This window comes from Podarcis tiliguerta (genome assembly GCF_965153285.1).
Source record: "Podarcis tiliguerta genome assembly, chromosome: 6".
NCBI classification, from domain to species: domain Eukaryota; kingdom Metazoa; phylum Chordata; class Lepidosauria; order Squamata; family Lacertidae; genus Podarcis; species Podarcis tiliguerta.
The window spans coordinates 56,427,528-56,447,517 of record NC_139539.1 but is presented as its reverse complement, the minus strand read 5'-3'; the positions used below and the strand labels follow the sequence as shown (position 1 = coordinate 56,447,517).

Below are 19,990 nucleotides of genomic sequence, written 5' to 3'. Positions count from 1 at the left end.
GCCAGTGTAAATTAAGATTGCTCTGTAAACCATCAAAGGAGATGATAAGCCTCATGTCTGCAGTGGGTTTGACTGTTAAAGATATTGCCAAAAAGAGACACCTCTTAAACCATGAAACAATAGAGTTGGTAGTATTGCAGTCTAACCCTTTTTCATTATCCAATTTGGTGTAGGTATGAACGGGAGGAAGCCTTTATGGCTCTCAATCTAGGAGTCACTTCATGTCAAAGCCTGGAAATTTCATTGGATCAGTTTGTTAGAGGAGAAATTCTGGAAGGAAGTAATGCATATTACTGTGAGAAATGTAAAGAAAAGGTAATGCTTCTCCCCCACTTCCCTGGTGACAGTTAAAATGCCTCTGAAATTCTAAGGGAGAGACAACCCAGGGTGTGTTAGTACACTTAGAGATCTGGAGAATGAGTCTAGTCCAAGCCCTCAAGTTTAATGTGTTCTTGTCTTTATCACATTGATATTCTGCACTTCCTTCGATGAGTACTAGGGTAGTATATATATATATTGGGCGGGGGGTGTCACTTCAGAATATTGGTGTCCTAGGCAAAGCAGAGACAAAATATTTGTATGTTTGAAAGTTTTTGCCTTTGAGAAAAGACGTGTTGTAAATGATTTGATAAGGAATTAGTTAGTCTTTAGAAAATAGTTTTCCTGCTCTTTGATTCTATCAACCTAAATCCATAATTGTAAGAAAACTTCTCTACAGTGAGCAGGAAGTATGCATTCCCTGATGCTAAAATGAGTAGCTGGAGGTGACTCTCTTCTATTTTTAAGAGAACTACAGTAAAGCGGACGTGCATTAAAGCTCTGCCTAGCTTGTTGGTGATCCACCTCATGAGATTTGGATTTGATTGGGAAAGTGGACGTTCCATTAAGTACGATGAACAGATAAAGGTAAGCACAGCTGCTCTTTATTTCTCCATAGGAATGGAATGGAATCTTTACTTCTCACCATTATTTATTCTGTTCCAAGTATGCATGTTGCCCATGGTGTATCTCTGTCCCTCTGATAGGCCTTTGACATTACCTGCCCTAACTACTAATGGTGCTTGCAGAGTTTCAAAAGAAGTGATTGTGACTTGCTTTCTGAGCTGAAGTCCATAATCTTCCTCACTGGAAAAAATTGGAAGTTCCATGCTGAGTCCTGGAAAAACAGATTTGGTTTGCTCTATGACTCTGCATCCCATAAACTATTTCCTGTGTTCAACCTTTAAAGGTTAGGCACCCTGTGTTTTAGGTAATTACAGGAGGTTTATAAACAAGTAATAGGGCTCAGGTTTAAATTTAATCGGAAGTGTTTCCTTTCAAACAGTTCCCCTGGATGCTGAACATGGAACCCTATACAGTTTCAGGAATGGCCCGGCAAGATTCTTCCTCGGAAGTTGGCGACAATGGGCGACACATCGATCAGGGAGGGGCAGGATCCCCACGGAAGAAAGTGGCCCCTACAGAAAACTATGAGCTGGTTGGGGTGATAGTGCACAGTGGTCAGGCCCATGCAGGGCACTACTATTCCTTTATCAAAGATAGAAGGTAAGGAGAAAGTCTGCTCTGGAAGGGCTCTATTAATTCTTTGCTTGAGTACTTTAAAGCAGCTAAGACCATGCAGTGTTAAACTTGCAACTCCTACTGGCAAATGCATCATTTTTGTACAGCACTTTTTAAAGCTCTGTATGAAAGTATACCAGTATGCTTGAAAGTTTTTGCAAATGCAATGGGGTAGCTCTGGCTTAAAACAAAACCAGAATCTTCCTTTCAAAGGATGTGTGTGACAGGAGGGATGATCTTTATAAAGTTTAAATCATTGTATGAAACAGACTGGTGGTGAATGTGTAATTTTTGCTATGATTTCTGATCCCTTTATATTCAGATCTGTTTTGTTCCATATTTGATTTTAACATGAAATCATTCTAAATGCAGATTATCTCTTTGGTAGCCATGAGAATTGGAAAGCTATTAGGAAACTTTGTTGAGATTTTTAAGCCATCATCTTTGACAGTGAACATGGCTTGTGTTTCTGTGTGTTACCAACAGGGGATGTGGAAAAGGAAAATGGTTCAAATTCAATGACACAGTTGTTGAAGAATTTGAGTTGAATGATGAAACTTTGGAGTATGAATGCTTTGGCGGAGAGTATAGACCCAAAGTTTATGACCAGTGTAAGTATAAATTTTGTGTTCCGTTATCACTTTCCCCTGCATTTAAATCTTACTCACTTCAGGGCTGAGTTACAGGATCACAGTTGCTGATGTGGAAGTTTGGCATCTGTCTTCAGAAAAATTTAATATATTACTGACATACTGTATGGCTGCTGTACTGTTGTTTTTTATTCTTTTCATATGGCTCCTTAACAAATTGGGAACTGAAGAGTGTAACTGGTGTCATCAGAGTTGCTACACAAAAACATGCTTTTTCTACACAGAAGGCATTACCATGTAGGAAGCAACGTGAAACATGCATGTGATGTGTAGTGTATTGCTTCTGTGCATGTGTGTACACACACACACACACACACACACACACAGTGAAGCATGCATGCATATCAGTGCTATGCTGCTTCCTGCACAGACCTGCTTTTCTTGGCCCGGGGGTGGGGGGGAGAAAAATGTTTGACGTGAAACGGAAGTGAGCCACCTGCCTTTGGAAAATAAAACGCCATAGAAAATGTTTCTTGTTGACCCCCTTAATCAGCAATTTATTCTTTCCCCGTTGGAATGTGTAGATTTCCATTAACAACTGCCTGAAAGTTGTAGTTAGGCCAGTATTCCTGCTGCAAGAATCAGGTCAGTCAACTATAAGGATATCTCTTCTTCGCAGCAAATCCATACCCTGATGTTCGCCGCCGCTACTGGAATGCCTACATGCTCTTCTACCAGAGAGTCTCTGACCAGAACTCGCCAGTTTTGCCAAAGAAAAGCAGAGTTAGCGTCGTGCGTCAGGAAGCTGAGGACCTGTCTTTGTAAGTTTACCTGTCTCTAACCCCGGTTATCTGATCCCTGCACAAGCAGAACATCTTGCTTCCCCTCCAGTCTCTCTCTCTCTCTCTCTCTCTCTCTCTGTGTGTGTGTGTGTTTAAGCTACTTAACCAGAAGCTTATTCCTTCCATGAGGGACCTCTGCAGAATTTATAATCTTCTGTTCAGAGGAGTACTCTTGAGGCTATAATTTGGTTACGCATAAGCTCAGGACAGCTTCTGTTAGTATGTTTATGACCAGGGGCATCCAAGACATTTAGGAGGTGAATGCTGTATGAAGGAATAGGACTGTACAAGCTACGGTATTGAAACTTTTTAAAGATATAACCTTGAAAAAGTGGAACATAACCATTTGGGGGTGAATACTTGCACCATGAAACCCAAATCCTGCTAAAACGGCCAAAAAACATTTAGTCAGAGAAACCTTTGGTTTTCTCTTTACCTTGTTTCATTTTTTCCCATTAGCAGGGGGCTGGCCAGCTGACTCTATGAAGCCTCTTTTCATTATGAAAAAGAAATGGTTCAGTTATGAACATCATTGGGTATTACAGATACAGTGTATTAGTAGTAGCAGAAGCAGAAGCAGAGCTGTGAGAGAGAGGGCTTGGCAGGCTGTTGAATGCATGGGAGCATCTGTTTAGAGCAATGTACTCAGCACCACAGCAGTAAACAGCCCTGGAGACCTGGTGAAGGAGGAGAAGCTACACTGGCTTCTTAGAAAACACTGTTCCACAGCGTGCTGCCCTAGCAAAGGATGCAGGATTGTAGCCACAATCAGCCATATAATGAGTTCAGGCCTTCCATGTGCAGAACGTAAAGTTATGATCAAATGTGCATTGCTAGATGCACAACATACTTGAGAACTTTGGCTTTGCACTTTGTCAAGCAAAGGGAAGAATATATTTTCAGCATTGAGCTTACATGCGTTTTATTTCCCAGGTCTGCTCCATCTTCACCAGATGTTTCACCGCAATCATCGCCACGGCCCCATAGACCCAGTAGTGACCGCTTGTCCATCTTGACCAAGTTGGTCAAGAAAGGGGAGAAGAAAGGCTTATTTGTAGAGAAAATGCCAGTTCGGATATATCAGGTAAACAGTGTTAATGGCAGCTAGATAACACTATGAAAATGTCAGGTATTCACAAGCTCAATAGATAAAATTCTAGGTGTAATGGATATAGGTATATCTTTTACTCTCTGAATTGTTCTGGAGCAAAACAAAAATCAAGATTTAATCTCATAGATTTAGAGGTGACACTTCAGAGCTGTTCCACCAGGCCTTTGGCCAGGGCACAGCCTGACTCCCTCCTTTGGCAATCCTCACCGAACTTCTAGCCCAATAGTTGCCATTAATTTGATTGGAATTAATTTTATAATGAGATGATTTTAGAATGTTTTATCATTTTACTGTTGTTAGCCGCTCTGAGCCCGGCTTCGGCTGGGGAGGGCGGGATATAAATAAAAATTTATTATTATTTATTATTTTAAAGCTATTCAATTGAAGACCATTTCCTCATGTTGTAAGAATCGATAATCGATAAATTACCGTATTTTTCGCTCTATAGGACGCACTTTTTCCCCTTCAAAAATGAAGGGGAAATGTGTGTGCGTCCTATGGAGCGAAGATGCCATAGCTCCGCGACCCTCTCCCGGCTGGAGAGGTGACGCGCGGCTATGGCAGGAGCCTCTATAGCCGCGCGTCACCTCTCCAGCCGGGAGAGCGCGCACGGGGCTAAAGAAGCCCCCCGCAACCCTCTCCCGGCTGGAGAGTTGACGCGCGGCTATGACAGGAGCCTCTCCGCTGCGCCTTTCCACTGCTCCCTGACCTGCTCTTTGGGGCTGGTGGTGGGCTTCCCTCTCTCGCTCTCCAGGCTTCCAAGGTAGCCGCCTGAACGCACCTTAAACGGCACCTTGTTTTAGAGCGGGAAAACAAGAGGGGGGAAATTCTCCCTCTCTCTGAAGGGGCACTGGGCAGAGAGGGGGAGATTTTTTTTCTTGTTCTCCCCCTCTAAAACAAGGTGCGCCCTATGGTGCGAAAAATACGGTAATCAAGAGAGAAATAGTTCTCTCTTGTAAGCCTAATGTCTGTCATTTTCAGTGGACAACTCAATTGTAGCTGCCCCTTTATCTTTGCCAGCACTAGTAACATAGAATAATAGAATTGTAGGGTTGGAATGGGACCCCAAGGGTCATCTAGTCCAACCCCCTGCAATGCAGGAATCTCAGCTGAAGCATTCATGACAGAAAATCATGTGAATGTTTAGTTGCTGTTTTATGGCACTGTAATAAATGTGAGTTCTATTTTCTATTTATTTAGAAGTTGCCATTAATCTCACTGCTGCAGCACACTGAGCCTGATGTTTTCAGTGAGCCTTTCCAGTATGACTTGATTAGCTTGGTGATAATTACAGCTAATTCAGCCCAAATCATGCCATTTCAAACATACAGTATGAGATATACATTGCTTCTAACATCCTGCTTTTAATGATGCTTTTGTTTAAAAAATGTCATATTTTCTGTAAGAAAGATTTAGAAATTCTAAACATATCCTTGACTTTTATTTCTAAAACCAGACATGTGTTGTCATTTCAGATGGTGAGAGATGAAAACCTGAAGTTTATGAAGAACAGAGATGTCTACAGCAGTGACTATTTTAGCTTTGTTTTATCACTAGCTTCATTAAATGCTGTGAGTGATTAATTTTATCTTTCAGATACTAAGTGAAGTGAATTGCTGAGGCTCAGTGGAGCCAGAACAAGATAAACTGTACTCAGTGGGAAGAGGGGGAGAAATTAAGACTATCCAGCAGCAAACTTCTTTTTAAAAAATGAATGCATTGTTGATATAGCATACTATGGCCTCTTTGATTACTTAACTGCAGTAAAACATATGTTTAGTCTGTGATTATATCTTTTAGGGTGTTCATTGCCTGTTTGTGGGCCAAATAACAGGGTGATTTGTGGGGCTGCCCTCCACCAAGCTGGATCCAAACTTTATGTTTTTCTGCCCCATTGTTTCTGTACTTTTCCCCTCATATATCTATTTTTTCCTACATCACTTTGCAAGAAGGCTGTCCAAAATGTTGTTGAAGGGCTCTAGATTGTGTTTTTTGTCAAAGCACAGCGGTGTAGGACTTTTAAAGAAATTAGAAGCTACTCACACACATATATGTTAGCTCCTGTGTAACTCTGCTTTAACAAAGAAAACTGAAACAGCCAAACTCTGCAACCAACATTTTAGACACCCTAAGACTGTATGGTTTGTTGTAGGCCTATAAAACCCATCAGACGACACAACCACTGGAATGAAAAGGCTGGTATGAAGCATTTAATACACACCCCTTTAATTATTGTATGAAGCGAAAAGGCAAGAGACAAATACCTGCTTCCCTCACCCTTGTAAATTTCATCCACTTTGGTCAAAGGGCGGGGGGAGTTACACCATTTTTCAATTCTCCATTATAGTGAATGAGAACCTCAGAATTTTGTTTACACAAAACCAAATCAAGTCAAATAGCAGGAAGCAATTTGAAAATGGATCAGAATTTTAAAACACATAACAGTTACAAGGCAAATATTGAGGCCACTGCACACACTCATAGTTTGGTTTGAGCTAAAGAGGAAGGTCCAAAAAATGAGGAAAAGTTTGTGCTGGATTGCAGCTCCCAGAGCATAATCCAAGGGACAGAAGCTGTTTTCCCCCTTTCTTTAAACACCAAGGAGCTTAGCAGAAGAGTGGAAGTCATTAGACATTTGACAAAGCGTTTTTCTGAAACCTCAGATAATTCTCTTTACCTTGTGCCATCCTAAAACTATTTTGGCACCATCTCAGTTCCAGTCTGAAAACTGTGTTTAATAATCTTACCAGAAAGGCCAGTATTTGTGGTGTTATGTGATGCACTTTCTTTTTCTTAGACAAAGTTAAAGCACCCCCATTATCCATCTATGGCAAGAGTAAGTTTACAACTAGCAGTCCAGTTCCTCTTCCAGACATGTCTGCGAACCAAGAAAAAACTCAGGTAGCACTTTTTAAAGCTTTTTAAAAGAGAGAAAACTTATATTTCACATATTGAAGTCTTGCTGACCTTGCTGTGATTTTTTTTGTGTGTGTGTTTTTTAAGGGTTGACATAGAAGAATGGATTGCAACCATTGATGCTTTGGTTTCTAAAAGTTTTGAAGCTTGTCAATGGTTGGTTGAATATTTAGTTGAGGCAGAAGGGCGAGAGCTCATAAAGTAAGTATCAACATAAGTACACAAGTATTATATACTACTCGCTTATCTTCATTAGAGGCATGTACTCAAAAATTTGTATACTTGGATGAATAAGCCATATGAGAGAACGATCTACTTGTGGAGAAGCAGATAGCCTTTTAGCTATATTTCTGGCAGGAAATATAATTTATGACATGAATATAAAAATTGCTTGATCCATTAAGTGCACAGTGAGTCAGTGTGTGTGTGTAGGCATGTGTCTGCTCCAAATGACAAGCTCTGTCACACTGAACGACTTTCAGTGGAAAGCCTATCTACATTGCTTTAGGCAGTCAATTACTGCTTCCTTTTAATCTGTCTATTTTGTTATGGTATTAAGTCCTGCTGATTTGAAGAATTCCTGTCAGACGCACATAGATATCATTTACATTCTATGAGGCACCTTCAGTTTGGCTATTAAGTGACCGTATCCAGTCTTTCTACTCTCAAAGAAGTGTAAATATTGGATTTCACACTTGAGTAAAAGGCAGGGATTGCAGATTTCTACTAGCACATGAGAGAGATGGATTCTATCGCGCGCATCTTCATTTTTATTGCATGTGTGCATTTTTCAGGACTTTTCTACTGGAATGCAGTGTGAGAGAGGTGCGAGTTGCTGTAGCCACCATTCTTGAAAAAACCTTAGACAGTGCCTTGTTTTATCAGGAAAAGGTCAGTAATATGTAACTGCTGGTATGCGAAACATTTCATTGCACTTCAGAAAATTGTATGCTACTGCTTCATTAATGGTATATGTTAATTGTTCCCCACCCCTCTGCCGCCCTTGCTCTTCTGTCGTATTTCTTTAGTCTGTTCACTGCCAGAATCTTGTGACTAGTTTCAGACATTTGCAAATCCTATGGTTCTGTGATGGTTTTGTCTAAGTGCAGTATTAAGTGTTGTGAGAAACTCCTACTTGAAAAAATAAGTTCCTGTTCTTACGGCTGCAGAGATCCATTTGAGAATGTATGGGCAACGTTTGGTAAAATCTCAGGAGGTGGTTGGTGGTCAGAGAAAGAGGCTTAAATGTCCTGCTTAGCTCCTTGCATAGACACGCACCAAAGTTGTTGTCACTGTGCTCAATACAGAGCTTTTTAAGCTTGAGTGTTTTTACTTAAATTTGCTGGGCCAGTGGTCAGACTTGAAAGTGTTATAGTCCTTCTATTCTAAGAGTGTATACGCTGATGCCCTTCTTAAATTAAGTTATTTTGTTCTAAGGATATGTGTGAGTCCTGAAATGTATGTAATAGAATTGTTCAGCAGGGTGTTAAGGAAGCAATGCCCAATGGCCAGCTGAACCAAGCTGCCTGGCATTTGTCTTAAGCAAGCCTAATAAACCCATAGGCAGTAGGTGCCTTTTGTACTTATTATTAAATGTGCCTTAATTAAATCTGCCTTCCTGATACTACAAGATCTTCCCATCTTTACTTTTCAACAGTTGAAAAGTCTGCATCAGTTAGTGGATGTGCTGCTTGGTCTGCTGGACAAGGATGTTCCTGAGAACTGCAAAAACTGTGCCCAGTACTTCTTCTTGTTCAACAATTTTGTACAAAAGGTAAACCAAATACTCACTCTTCCACTTCTCTCTTTATTTGCCCTATGTCCTAGGACAAATTTATGTTATGGGTAAACATTACCATTATCACATAAAGGTAGATTATTATTCTGGATTTCTTATATAGCCATTTAGAGTTTAAACCTGTTACAGGTGCTCAAATCAAGCCTTATTGACTGGAGAGCATGCCTTTCCCCAGGTGCTTTCCAATGGTCTGCTGCAGTCTTTAGGGCGTGTGTTTCCAGCTGTCCGGTCTTCCTTTGTGTTCAGGGTATCCTATTGTTAAACTGGTAAGCAAGCAAACCTGAAAGAAAAAATACCTGCAAATCCTAGGGAATCTGGTGCTGTGGAGCCATTCAAAACCCTGCCAGTCAGTAGTATTTCATTTAATCATATGTGCTTTTGGAAAGTACGAAGCGTAATAAGGAACCATAATCTAAAATGTGCAGGCATGCTCTGCATATGGAAACAGATGTGACCCTATGTTCTGTTTGTCCTTTCACAGCAGGGTATAAGAGCTTGTGATCTCCTTCTCAGGCATTCTGCCTTGAGGCATATGATCAACTTTCTCCTTGGTCCTAGCCGTCAGAATAACCAGGTAATGAGGTGCTTAATATCATCCAGTAATCTAGGTAGAATATTTGTGTTGCCTTCAAGTTCATATACTAAGTTACAGAAACTACCCATTGGGATTAAAGCCATTGTGAACTCTGTCTTCCGATTGCCACCACTGCTCCTGTACCTGAGAGCCCAAGAGAAGCAGCCAAGGAAATTTAATCTGTGTGCTCCTCTTCCCCCTGCAACCGTATGTGCAAGAAAACAGCCAGACTCCCTGCAGCTGCTTCCCTTGGGCCCAGCTCTGCACTGCCAGCAGCATTTGAGGCAGGAGGGAGGCAGAGCCATGTGTCTGGCCTGCCTTGGCAGCTGCTGGTACTGACTGCCTCAAGCCTGTAGGTGATTCAGCACAACTCAGCCCCGTTCTGAACTTGCTGCATGCATTGCTTCTCCCTCTTGGAACACCCTGCCCATTGTTGGGACAAGTTGCTGATGGAAGGCTTTTTGCATTAATCAAACAGAAACGGGTGCCTACTTGCAACATAACCCATGGTGCGATATGCCTAGGTTCTGCTGTACCATAAAATTGAGTCTACCTTGGAAACTCAAAATGAGTTTTCCATATAGCACTCTATACTTTGCTACTATTATATGAACACAGTTGCTGCTTACTTAAAGCAAGCATATGATTGGTTTTAGGAATGCTCTTCCCTTAAATAAAATAAAAGACACAAAACTGAAAAGTGTGTGCAGGCAATGATGTTTAAGCAGGGCTTGCAAAATAATCTTCTACTCTTTTTTTTAATATTGCCTAACAAAAACAGAATCGCAGATGGAGTTCAGCACAAGCTCGAGAGTTTGGGTTCCTCCATAATACCGTGGCACTGCTTGTTTTGCACTCTGATGTCTCATCACAAAGGAATGTGGGTAAGTATTTTGTTTCACAAAACTAAATGGCCGCTGTTAATAATGCAGCTTGGCAGATCTTCAGTAAAGAGATTAAACTTCCTCAGTTTACCCACCAAGAGCAACTCCTGGTTTTCAGTGACTATTTGGAAGAAGTGTACACCAGCCACCATATTCAACTTTTAATCTGCAGCTTTGGGAAGCAGCCTGATCTGTTTGGAGCCAGTCTTTCCAATTCAACCCATTGTTACTCATTAAGCTCTGTTTTCTCAACCCCTTCATGATAATGGGGAATCTAAAAACAGTTGTAACTTTCTTCCCTTTTCACAGAAGTGGGTTAAATTTGCCAGTGGGTCCTTGCTTGGAGGACCCTCCAGAATGGATTAAGACTGCAAACTAGGCATTTATATCCAGGGGACACCTAAAGGTTAGATTCTTTTCCCATCAAAGGACGAGTTATGCTTTTTTTCATTTTCTTCCAGAATTGGGTGAAATTTGTATGCACAGTCACCCTTTCTGTGAGGGAATGAAGCTTCACAGCGCTTCTCCCACAAGGACAGACTTGACCATTTTAGGGTGGGCACACTAGGAATTGCGGGCAAAGAAAAAAAGTGCTAGATTCTCATGAAATATTGAGTGTGGGGAATGTCGCCCCTAGCAAAGACCCTTGTGCCCAAATGGTTGTAGTTAGGGGGTTGAGTTTCTGCCTCCCACAGACATTTGGAGGCAAATTCTCTTCTGCCAAGGAGACTTTCATGGAACGGGGTTGCTGCAAAACAGCACAAATCCCTAGGAAAAAGTGGATTTCTCCCAGCAAGGACCTGTTACCATAAGGGTCAAAGGGGTGGTCTTCAGCCCCTTTCCCACTTACTTTGAGGCATACAATGGAAATCTTTCCATTCACTGTAAAGAATGGAACATGTAAAGAAATAGCTTTCAACCCCTCCTCTAAATATCTAATTAGAGTGCTCTGGGAAAAGAAATCAGTTTCAAAGCTAGACCTGTTTCTCAGATTCCACCACCTCTCCACCCTTCCGAGTTTTGGGAGTTTCCCCCAGTCAGCTTGACTTAGTTTCTGGGAGGCTAGGGGTGGGAATCAAGGGCACAGAGCCACCTGGAGGCTTAGGGAGTCCCCCAGTCCATCTGGAGGCACCATGCTAGTAGCACAGTCTGATGTGGGAATCTTCCCCAAATCACCCTGATTCACCTTGTAATTTGCAGTACACAGAACCAGTGCACACCCCTGCTATTTACTATCTGCATATAAAGTTGCTACTCAAAAGGAGTAGTGGTTCAACTATTTTCTCAGGAGGCAGGCAGGTGGGGGATGTCTCCTTGTATTTGTTCAGGAAGGCCGGAAATCACGTGGATCGAAGTTTTTGCTATCCTCTCCACCACTCGTCCCTCTGTGTGTTTCCTGCCTCCATATTTCTTTTCCTTTTGTTTATTTTTCAGCTCCTGGTCTGTGTGTTCTGCATTCACCCCTTAGCATTACCACCTCTGGGCCACTCCTGGCCCTCCATGAAGAAGTAGAAGCTTTACTGTTCCTGCCTGAGGGGAAGCCTTATTTAATGGAGGTAAGCTACTGTTTTAGGCCTATAAATTATGAGGCTTGGGTTGGGTCTTAAATGTGAAGAACATTTAAAAAGAGCAAATCTACGAGCTTCCCAAAGCTGGATTTTTTATTTTTATTTTAAGAAAGAACGGCTGCCTAATCTGACTCTTTGTGTTTCTTCATTAGGTGATGTATGCATTAAGGGAGCTAACTGGATCGCTGCTGGTCCTCATTGAGATGGTGGTGTACTGCTGCTTTTGTAATGAGCACTTTTCCTTTACCATGCTCCATTTCATCAAGGTAAGGAGAAACCAGTCAGGGTACACTTTCAAAACATGGCCTGTTCTACGTTGGTGCCTGAGGCGTGTGTGTGTGCGCGCACACACATGTCTGTGTACGTAACAGCTCTGTGCAGTACAGAATCGAATTGCCTGTTGCACAATCTCCATATTGGCAGATGCCAATTCTTCAGAATGAAAGAGCTTATTTGCACTTCACCGTACACATTAGCTATTGTAGCACATGAAAAGGCTCTGCAAAAAGGTACAAATAGCCAGAGCTTCTGGCATATTCCTCCATTCATCCATGCGCTCCATGCATGCATATTAATTTCATTTCTATCCCACCCTTTTTGCGAAAGAGCTGAAGGTGGCATCCATGGTTCTTCCCTTCCTCAATCCCCACAACAACCCTGTGAGGTAGGTTAATTTAAGAGACTGCGACTGGCCCAAGGTTACCCAGTGAGCTTCATTGCCAAGTGGAAATTTGAACCCTGGTCTCCTAGGTCATAGTGCAACATATTTCATATTTATAAATGTAACTTACTTGCTTTTACGAGAGCAAAACGTTTATATTTGAAATAGCAAAACAAACAAAAATTGCTTAGTTTCCAGGAAGCAGGAGATCTGTATATGTTTTAGCCCATAGTTTGTACACCTCTCACTTCTCTAATTTTCCTATTTTATATGTTTGGTTCCTGCTGCCTGTCCTCCAGCACCCTAGCCTTTGAACCAATGCTCTTCAGAAAAAAAACACAAATGAAGAATTCTTCCCCAGAACAAATTGGGGAAAAAAATGTTTAAATGTATTTCTCTGATGACACAGGCTTCTGATAAAAGTGTAGATATCTAGCCCCCACCTTGTTATAATTTAGGGGTTTTTAAAAATGCAAAATCATATATGAATTATTAGCCTAAATCTGATATTCATGTACGTTCCCTTCCACCTGCTTAAATCTGCGTCTTCAAACTTACAGAATCAGCTGGAGACTGCTCCACCCCATGAATTGAAGAACATCTTCCAGCTTCTTCATGAGATATTGGTAACTGAACACACCTTAATAACAAACAGGGTTTTTTTTGCTTGTTTGTGTTACGCTGTTCACTCAGTCGATATGCATTGGAGTATAGATGAAAATGCCAAAAACAAAACTAATTTATACAACCAATGTTTCTTATATCCATACGGATTTTCCCTTATCTGGTTTTTGCAGTGTCATAATATTATTTATCTTGCTAACATAACAATGGATATAATCTAGCCAAGGTAGAATCGAAAGAAAGCCCTTTTGTGCAGGCAGAAGTTCTTGTACTAGTGGAAAGACTTCATTGGGTACAACCAAGCATTGTATAACTATATGATAGATTCCAGGTGTCTGTATAATTGTTCTGTTCCTTTTCGCAGATTATTGAAGATCCTTTGCAAATAGAGCGGGTCAAGTTTGCATTTGAGACTGAAAATGGATTGCTGGGTGAGTAAAATGGATTGCTGGGGGGTATGTTGATAATCAAGTTTCATCATCTTTAAGTGCTCTATTATAACCTAGGGTGTAATCACACAGCTCATTGCATGTTTTAACTAGAAAAGGGGGTATAAATAAAATTATTATTATTATTATTATTATTATTATTATTATTATTATTATTTATTATTATTAACATTTTGTTGTTGTTAAGTAAGACATGAATCACAGGCTAATTTCATACGTTGCACCAAACTATGCTTTTGTCTAAGTTAGCAAACCGTGGTTACAGCTATTGTCTGCAGAAGCTGGTGCTGCTCAATGAAAGTGAGAAATATTTATGAAAAACTTCTTGAAATGATGGTTTGTCTGTGGAACATTTTGAAACTACAACCATGGTTTAGATTCTACACTTTGGTTAGTAGTCTGACATGAAACCCAAACTAGGATGTAGAATCAAATCTCCCTGCTTTATGGCAGGGCCCACTCCTGAAGTCTTTAATACTGATTAATCTCCTTTCTTTTTCTTCAACAGCACTGATGCACCACAGTAATAACCATGTGGACAGCAGTCGCTGTTATCAGTGTGTCAAATTCTTGGTCACTCTTGCTCAGAAGTAAGTATAACTCAGTGAAATGGAAGTCGGTGTGCTCTGTTTGTATTAAGTCACATGATTATAAGAAGCAGCTGTGTCTTCAGCAAGCCTTTGCCAGTTCTCTTTTATCCTTTCTCAGGCCCAAATAAAATGTGTAGGATCCATTTATAATCTAGATAAAGGGTCTGCTTCTTGTGAACCTGTGATCCAAGGAAGACTAGTTGTATGGATACCTAAAGAACGTTCAATGCTGTGCATTCAGTTGCATTGTAATAATAGCAGGCTCAAAGAAAACAGCAAATATGAAGCCTGTGCTGTTTGAAAAATAGTGATGTTCTGTCATTTGTAAAATCGTCCTGTCACTGCAATGTATCATAGCCGCTCAGCTGACTGTGACAAGGAAGAATTGCCCCGTGTGACAAGGAAGGAAAGGTTTTGTAAAGTGGAAGAATTTGTACTTTGGAGACGTTCTGAAACATTGGACTCCATCCTGCTCTGTATTGCAGCACACAAGCAAAGGCAGTGAATTACACAGCCAGACAGTTCATAAAGTATGAAAAGGGAGTGTGATCCTAAATTACCTTTAGATAAATAGTTTTAACAATTTGCTTTGGATTTCAAAGGTGCTCTGCTGCTAAAGATTATTTCAAGGAGAATTCCCATCATTGGAGTTGGGCTGTACAGTGGCTTCAAATAAAGGTAATTTAAACCCTTTCATTACAAAAGTTCATTCACGTGGCTATAGTACTGTTCCAGTTTCCATTAATGGGTGCTTTCATATTTCTCTAGATGTCTGAACACTACTGGGCTCCACAGAGTAATGTATCCAATGAAACCTCAACCGCCAAAACCTTTCAGCGCACTATTTCTGCACAGGTCAGCCTAAATTTGACACACAGAATCTCTGTGGGCAGTAGTTACCGTGTGTGTGTGTGTGTGTTTATACAAATATAATGAAAATGGTAATGCTGTCTAGCATTTTTGCTGTCGTGTGCAGTACTCTCCTGTCTAATTACTATGTAATACTGGCCAATGGTTGCCAAGTTTTATTTATGAAAGGCACAGCAAACTTGGTGCACAAATGCTGCAAGCTACATGCGTGTATGCATACATTACCAGTCTTCATAGGCTTGAAATTCATTAGCACGTCTGATTTTTAAATAATTTCAAGTTGCCCATTGCTTTAAACATTGAAACAGGACTGAAGTGCCATAACTTTCCAGTTTGCTCTTTTAAAAAATAAACCTCATACAGCTGGGCTGGGGGACCAGGAGCCAAATCCAACTCTCCCACCCTCTCTGCGTCTCGCCCCCGGCGCTCTCCCCAGGCCACACTCCTCATTTGTTCTGCCTTTGCATTTGGAGTGCTTTTGGTCCGTTAGTGTCCCTGAACAGAAGATGAAGACTGTGTGTGAACTAGCCTACTATGCAAAGGTGAAAGCTGGTTGTTGCTCCTCCCCCTTTTGCTTCTGGCTCCGCCCTCCACTACCATGTGGTCTTCCAAGGTTGCGCAGAAGGGAATATGACCCACAGGCTAAGAAAAAGGAGCCCCTGCCCTGCAGTATAGCAAGGGATTTTTGTTATGTCTCTGATATGGTATCATTACCATGCTCTTTTTTAAAAAAACCAAAACCAGTTTGCCATATATGAACCAGTGCCAATTTATGCCTGTTTGCAAGCACAGCATTTCTTTTTCCTAGTAAGCAGCAACATTGTGTAAAAAGTATTTACTTGGCTCTGAAGTTCTATGGTTTTCCTTTAGGACACGCTGGCATATGCCACAGCGCTGCTGAATGAGAAGGATCAATCAGGAAGCAGTAATGGATCCGAGAGCAGCCCAGCCAATGAGAATGGTGGCAGACATCTACCACAGGTAAAGGGCAAGGTTGTTCTGAGTCCGTTACCTGCATGCTTGCTGCTGTCGGCTTCCTAATTGGCATTGCCTCTTCAAAGCTGAGTGACTAATACTTAGGAAATGGTTTGATTTCCGTTCACCGTTCTTGCTTTGCATAACCTGATGCTGAAAACTTTCGAATTCCACCCCAGAAGCTCACCTGTTTTATAATAGTGGTTGTTTTCTATAGACAACCATAATTCCCATTCATGCGTTCAAGAAGCTGTGAGAGTGGTTGCTTGACTTGAGAGTTTTGCAGAGACGGCTTCATATAGAAAGTAATTCGTGCAAGTAGCTCCCCACATGGTTCCAACTAATTTTAAACCCCACCCAGTGCAAATGAATTGAGCTTGTGCATTCTTCTGTCAAAAGCTGAAATGTAAACCATTTGCAGTGTTCTTTGTTTCAAAGGCCTTGTTGCCCAGCTTGATTTGACTTCAGGCCAGTCTAGCACCAAAGAGTGACAAGCACAAAGCATCAGAATACTGAAATACTTAGGGTAACAGGCACAGAACAGTTTCACAATATAGCCAAGATAGGTTTGATACTAGCCTGGTCTAAGATGCATCTGTTTCTAAGCAATATAGTGGAGTTCTTAAGCACATTACTTTCTTAGATGAAATTCACTCTCTCAGACTTTGAAGAACTCAGGCAAGAATTAGCTCTACCAGCAGCATCTTGGAGTCTTAATTTGGTTTGGCATACATTTACCATAGTGCGCCTTCCTGGTGACGTTTGTGCCATTCAGATCAGCAAAATAATTGCTGAGTAGTTCTAAATTGCCAGCTATGCGGTGATAGTTCACAGTGCCTGGGGTCTATGATGTACTGCCCATGATCTCCATAGCATCTTGAGACACTTCACTTGGTACCAGCTAAGACCCACTGCCCCTCCCAATACTCTTTTAAAGAGCATCCCCCCCCCCCAACTTTCCATGGGTAGAAATAAAAGGGCATGCATCCAGCCACACCTTCATCTTGTCTCCTTTTCACCAGAATGCTTCTTGCCCACCCACTTTTTTGTTCAGTTGCTTGTTTTGGTTTCGTGAAGGTTGCCTGCTTGCTTGTTTTGAGGGAGGTAGTTTGCTTTTTTTTTGTTGGTTGGAGGGCGTTTTGCTTGTTTTGGTGAGGAGGTTGCCTGCTTTTATCTGCATCTGTTTTATTTGGGAGAAGTGGTCTCAGCACTGCCTATTCCTTCTGTGAAATGGGTGTATTGTGTTGCCTGCTTCAGATTTCCAAATGTGCTTTCAAACCCCAGAAAGCTAGGCATTATGTGATACTTGGAAGAGTACATACGCTTTCCTAACTCTTTTGTGTTTTTGAAAGGGCACAGTGTCCCCAATGATGATTGGTGAACCTAAAAGTGACCTTGATGATGTGGATCCTTAGTGGTTAGCTGCAAGCTGAAGAACGAGCGTTCAACGGAAGCATTGAACCCCTGGCATCTTTCTGATATTGTTAAAATCCCACCGCTTTCATCTTTTAGAAGTGAAGCTTTCTAAGAAAAAGTGGCCATGCTACTTCCTAAAGAGAGATTCTCCAACTGAGAAGTTTAAGCATCAGGCTGTGGGGGAACTCCCAGCATCCTTTGTGGTTCTTGTGGGATGCTGGTCCAAGCATGAGTTTAAAAATCTGTCACAAGATTTTACCAATTTAAGGAAAAATATCAAGTGGTTGAAATTTTTATTATGTGAACCTTTAATGAGTGAATGTAAAAAAAACTTGCTTTTCTGTGATGCTGCAAAAAAAAAAAACTTTCGGTTTTTATACAGAAGAAGAAAAAAATCTGACTGCCTTTAGGTATGGAGGGCAAATTTTTAATCTTTCTGAAAATATTGAATAGTGATATTCAAAATTATGTAAAAATGTGTGACTTACACTTGGCATTGTAAATTATTAGTTAAGAATCAGTTTACACAAGGACCTTTGTATTTAATATGTCTCCTAGGTCATTTGTATAGCGCTTTGCAGAAAGGGTTTGCAGCCCTTTTGTGTAAGGATGGTTATTCCTTATGGAATGGTTTTGGTACAAGGAAGTCTGAAATTGGTAACTTTTTTCCCTGATGCTAAAAGTAAATGGATAAGAGCAATAAAGTAGCTTTGTTTATTCCAAGAATACATTTATGTATTGTGGCATCAGTGGATCTTTTTAAAAAAAATGTTGATGAGTAAGTTTAACAAAAAACAAAAAAAGCACTTTAAGACAGAATTTTATTGCTGTTTTGCCTCCTTAAATCATCATTCTAACACTTGGAGACATATTGAATAAATTGTAGTCTTAATGATGTGATCTGCAATCATTTGCTTATGCTTTTGAATTTGAGAGTTGGAATTGGCTGTATATGATTCCTTGAGTGACATGGGGACATATGAATCTTTTTTTAAAAAAAAACACAACAATAACACAGGCAAAGATTGTAGGCTTTGTTTTGCTTGGCCAGGCAGCATTGAAAATACAACAGGTTCATTTGTTCCTTAATAACTGGAAACCAATTGAGCTACATGGGTACAATTTAGTTTTCCCATGTGAAATGCAGTTAAGTGATGTCTTTAGCAGCTCTGGGTACTAGCTTCTTCTGTGCCAATTTTTAGTTTTTTCACATTTTTTTTCTGCACTGCTTTTGCCTTTGTTCAAGGATTTTGCCTTAATTTAAATGAAATGCACCGTGCACATGAATTGAGGGGAAGTTGTAGAGTGCCTGGGTTACCTCCACTGTAGAAAGGTTTGCCAAGTCAAAGGCACAAACAGCCAAAAAGTGCCTCTTTTTTCTTTTCACTTTTATGTACTATTGCAAAACCTGATCTGACACAATAGCTTTCTTCACAGTTGTGCACTGGTTGTGAATATTACAGGTCACTTCACTGCTGAAGGAAACAGCTATACATCTTCCAGCTGGAATTCTCTGCCATGTGTTTTGAGTCAAAGGAGTCGTGCTGGTAACACTGCATGTGCAAAACAATGACATTTCAGTTGAATTTGCTTTTCTCAAGACACATGTCTTCTTTGAAATGTGGCAGAATTCAGATATTTTATCAAAAGCCTCCAAAATTTTAAATGTGGTGTTTTAAAATTTTGAATAAATTTTGATGCCCCACCCCATTTTTATTGCAGCACCTATCTTCACTTTTAAGTTGAACCAGAAGCGAGTGTTAACAGAGGTGATATTAAAAAGTATCACTCCTGTTTGTCCAAAGGCATTGGCGCTTCCATCATTTCCTATGGAAAAGATGGTCTCTTTTCAGACTGAAACAGAACGTTCAACCCCAGGAATGTTCTGTTTTACCACCATACATTATAACATTATTGCAGGCTGTTTTCTGGTCCTCTTTCTGCTTGTACAGAGTTGATGGTTACCGTTTTCAACTACAACAATTGGTTGATTATTGATTTCTGGCTGCTATCACTTGAATCTGCTGAAGAATATTTTTTTAAAAAAACCAAATGCAACAAATCTAGTTTGCTGTGTAAATTGTGACATGTTTCTATGTTGTGATCACTTTTACTGCCAGTCTTTTTGGATGAAAAATGGATATGATATATGTTTAATGGAATGTTCTATGGGGTGGGGTGGCAGCTGCGATTCAACTGTGCACTCTTAGCTGTGTGTGGATTTGTCCAACTAATTCCTAAGGCACTTGGTACTGGAAAAGAAAAGGCAGTTCTCATGGGGGGAAATCCTGGTCAATGGAATAAAGTTTATTCCTCTCACACACAAAAAAGGACCAGTCTGATCATTAGGTTGTGAAAAGAGGTCAGATGTCATTTTGCTGGTGTTTTACTCAGGAAATTGCCCTATACTTCAGATTTCCACTGAAGACTAGCAGAAATCTGTACCTTTGTCATGTCAGGTAGCTGTCTAACAAAAAGAATGCATCTAGTCAAAACACATTGGGTGCAAATGGTTGGCAGGACTGCCAGGGTTTTTTTTAAAAAAGCCAAGCTGAATGCACA

The 19,990-nt window shown here is 40.7% G+C and overlaps 1 protein-coding gene across 2 annotated transcripts in view; it reads left to right on the top strand.

Moving 5' to 3' along the window:
- The window catches only part of USP24 (ubiquitin specific peptidase 24), a 74,485-nt gene extending 54,727 nt beyond the window's left edge, over positions 1–19,758 (top strand). For both annotated transcript variants that reach the window (XM_083447947.1, XM_083447948.1), the window contains exons 46-67: positions 174–315; positions 787–906; positions 1,325–1,545; positions 2,047–2,171; positions 2,830–2,971; positions 3,926–4,076; positions 5,579–5,674; positions 6,901–7,004; positions 7,107–7,220; positions 7,814–7,910; positions 8,677–8,793; positions 9,299–9,391; positions 10,173–10,275; positions 11,710–11,831; positions 11,996–12,109; positions 13,065–13,130; positions 13,493–13,559; positions 14,086–14,167; positions 14,770–14,845; positions 14,936–15,022; positions 15,908–16,018; positions 17,365–19,758. In XM_083447947.1, coding sequence (XP_083304073.1) covers positions 174–315; positions 787–906; positions 1,325–1,545; positions 2,047–2,171; positions 2,830–2,971; positions 3,926–4,076; positions 5,579–5,674; positions 6,901–7,004; positions 7,107–7,220; positions 7,814–7,910; positions 8,677–8,793; positions 9,299–9,391; positions 10,173–10,275; positions 11,710–11,831; positions 11,996–12,109; positions 13,065–13,130; positions 13,493–13,559; positions 14,086–14,167; positions 14,770–14,845; positions 14,936–15,022; positions 15,908–16,018; positions 17,365–17,427 — 2,413 coding nt within the window. In that variant the 3' untranslated portion in view covers positions 17,428–19,758. The remainder of the gene's footprint in view (positions 1–173; positions 316–786; positions 907–1,324; positions 1,546–2,046; positions 2,172–2,829; positions 2,972–3,925; positions 4,077–5,578; positions 5,675–6,900; positions 7,005–7,106; positions 7,221–7,813; positions 7,911–8,676; positions 8,794–9,298; positions 9,392–10,172; positions 10,276–11,709; positions 11,832–11,995; positions 12,110–13,064; positions 13,131–13,492; positions 13,560–14,085; positions 14,168–14,769; positions 14,846–14,935; positions 15,023–15,907; positions 16,019–17,364) is intronic.
- The last annotated feature ends 232 nt before the right edge of the window (positions 19,759–19,990 follow it).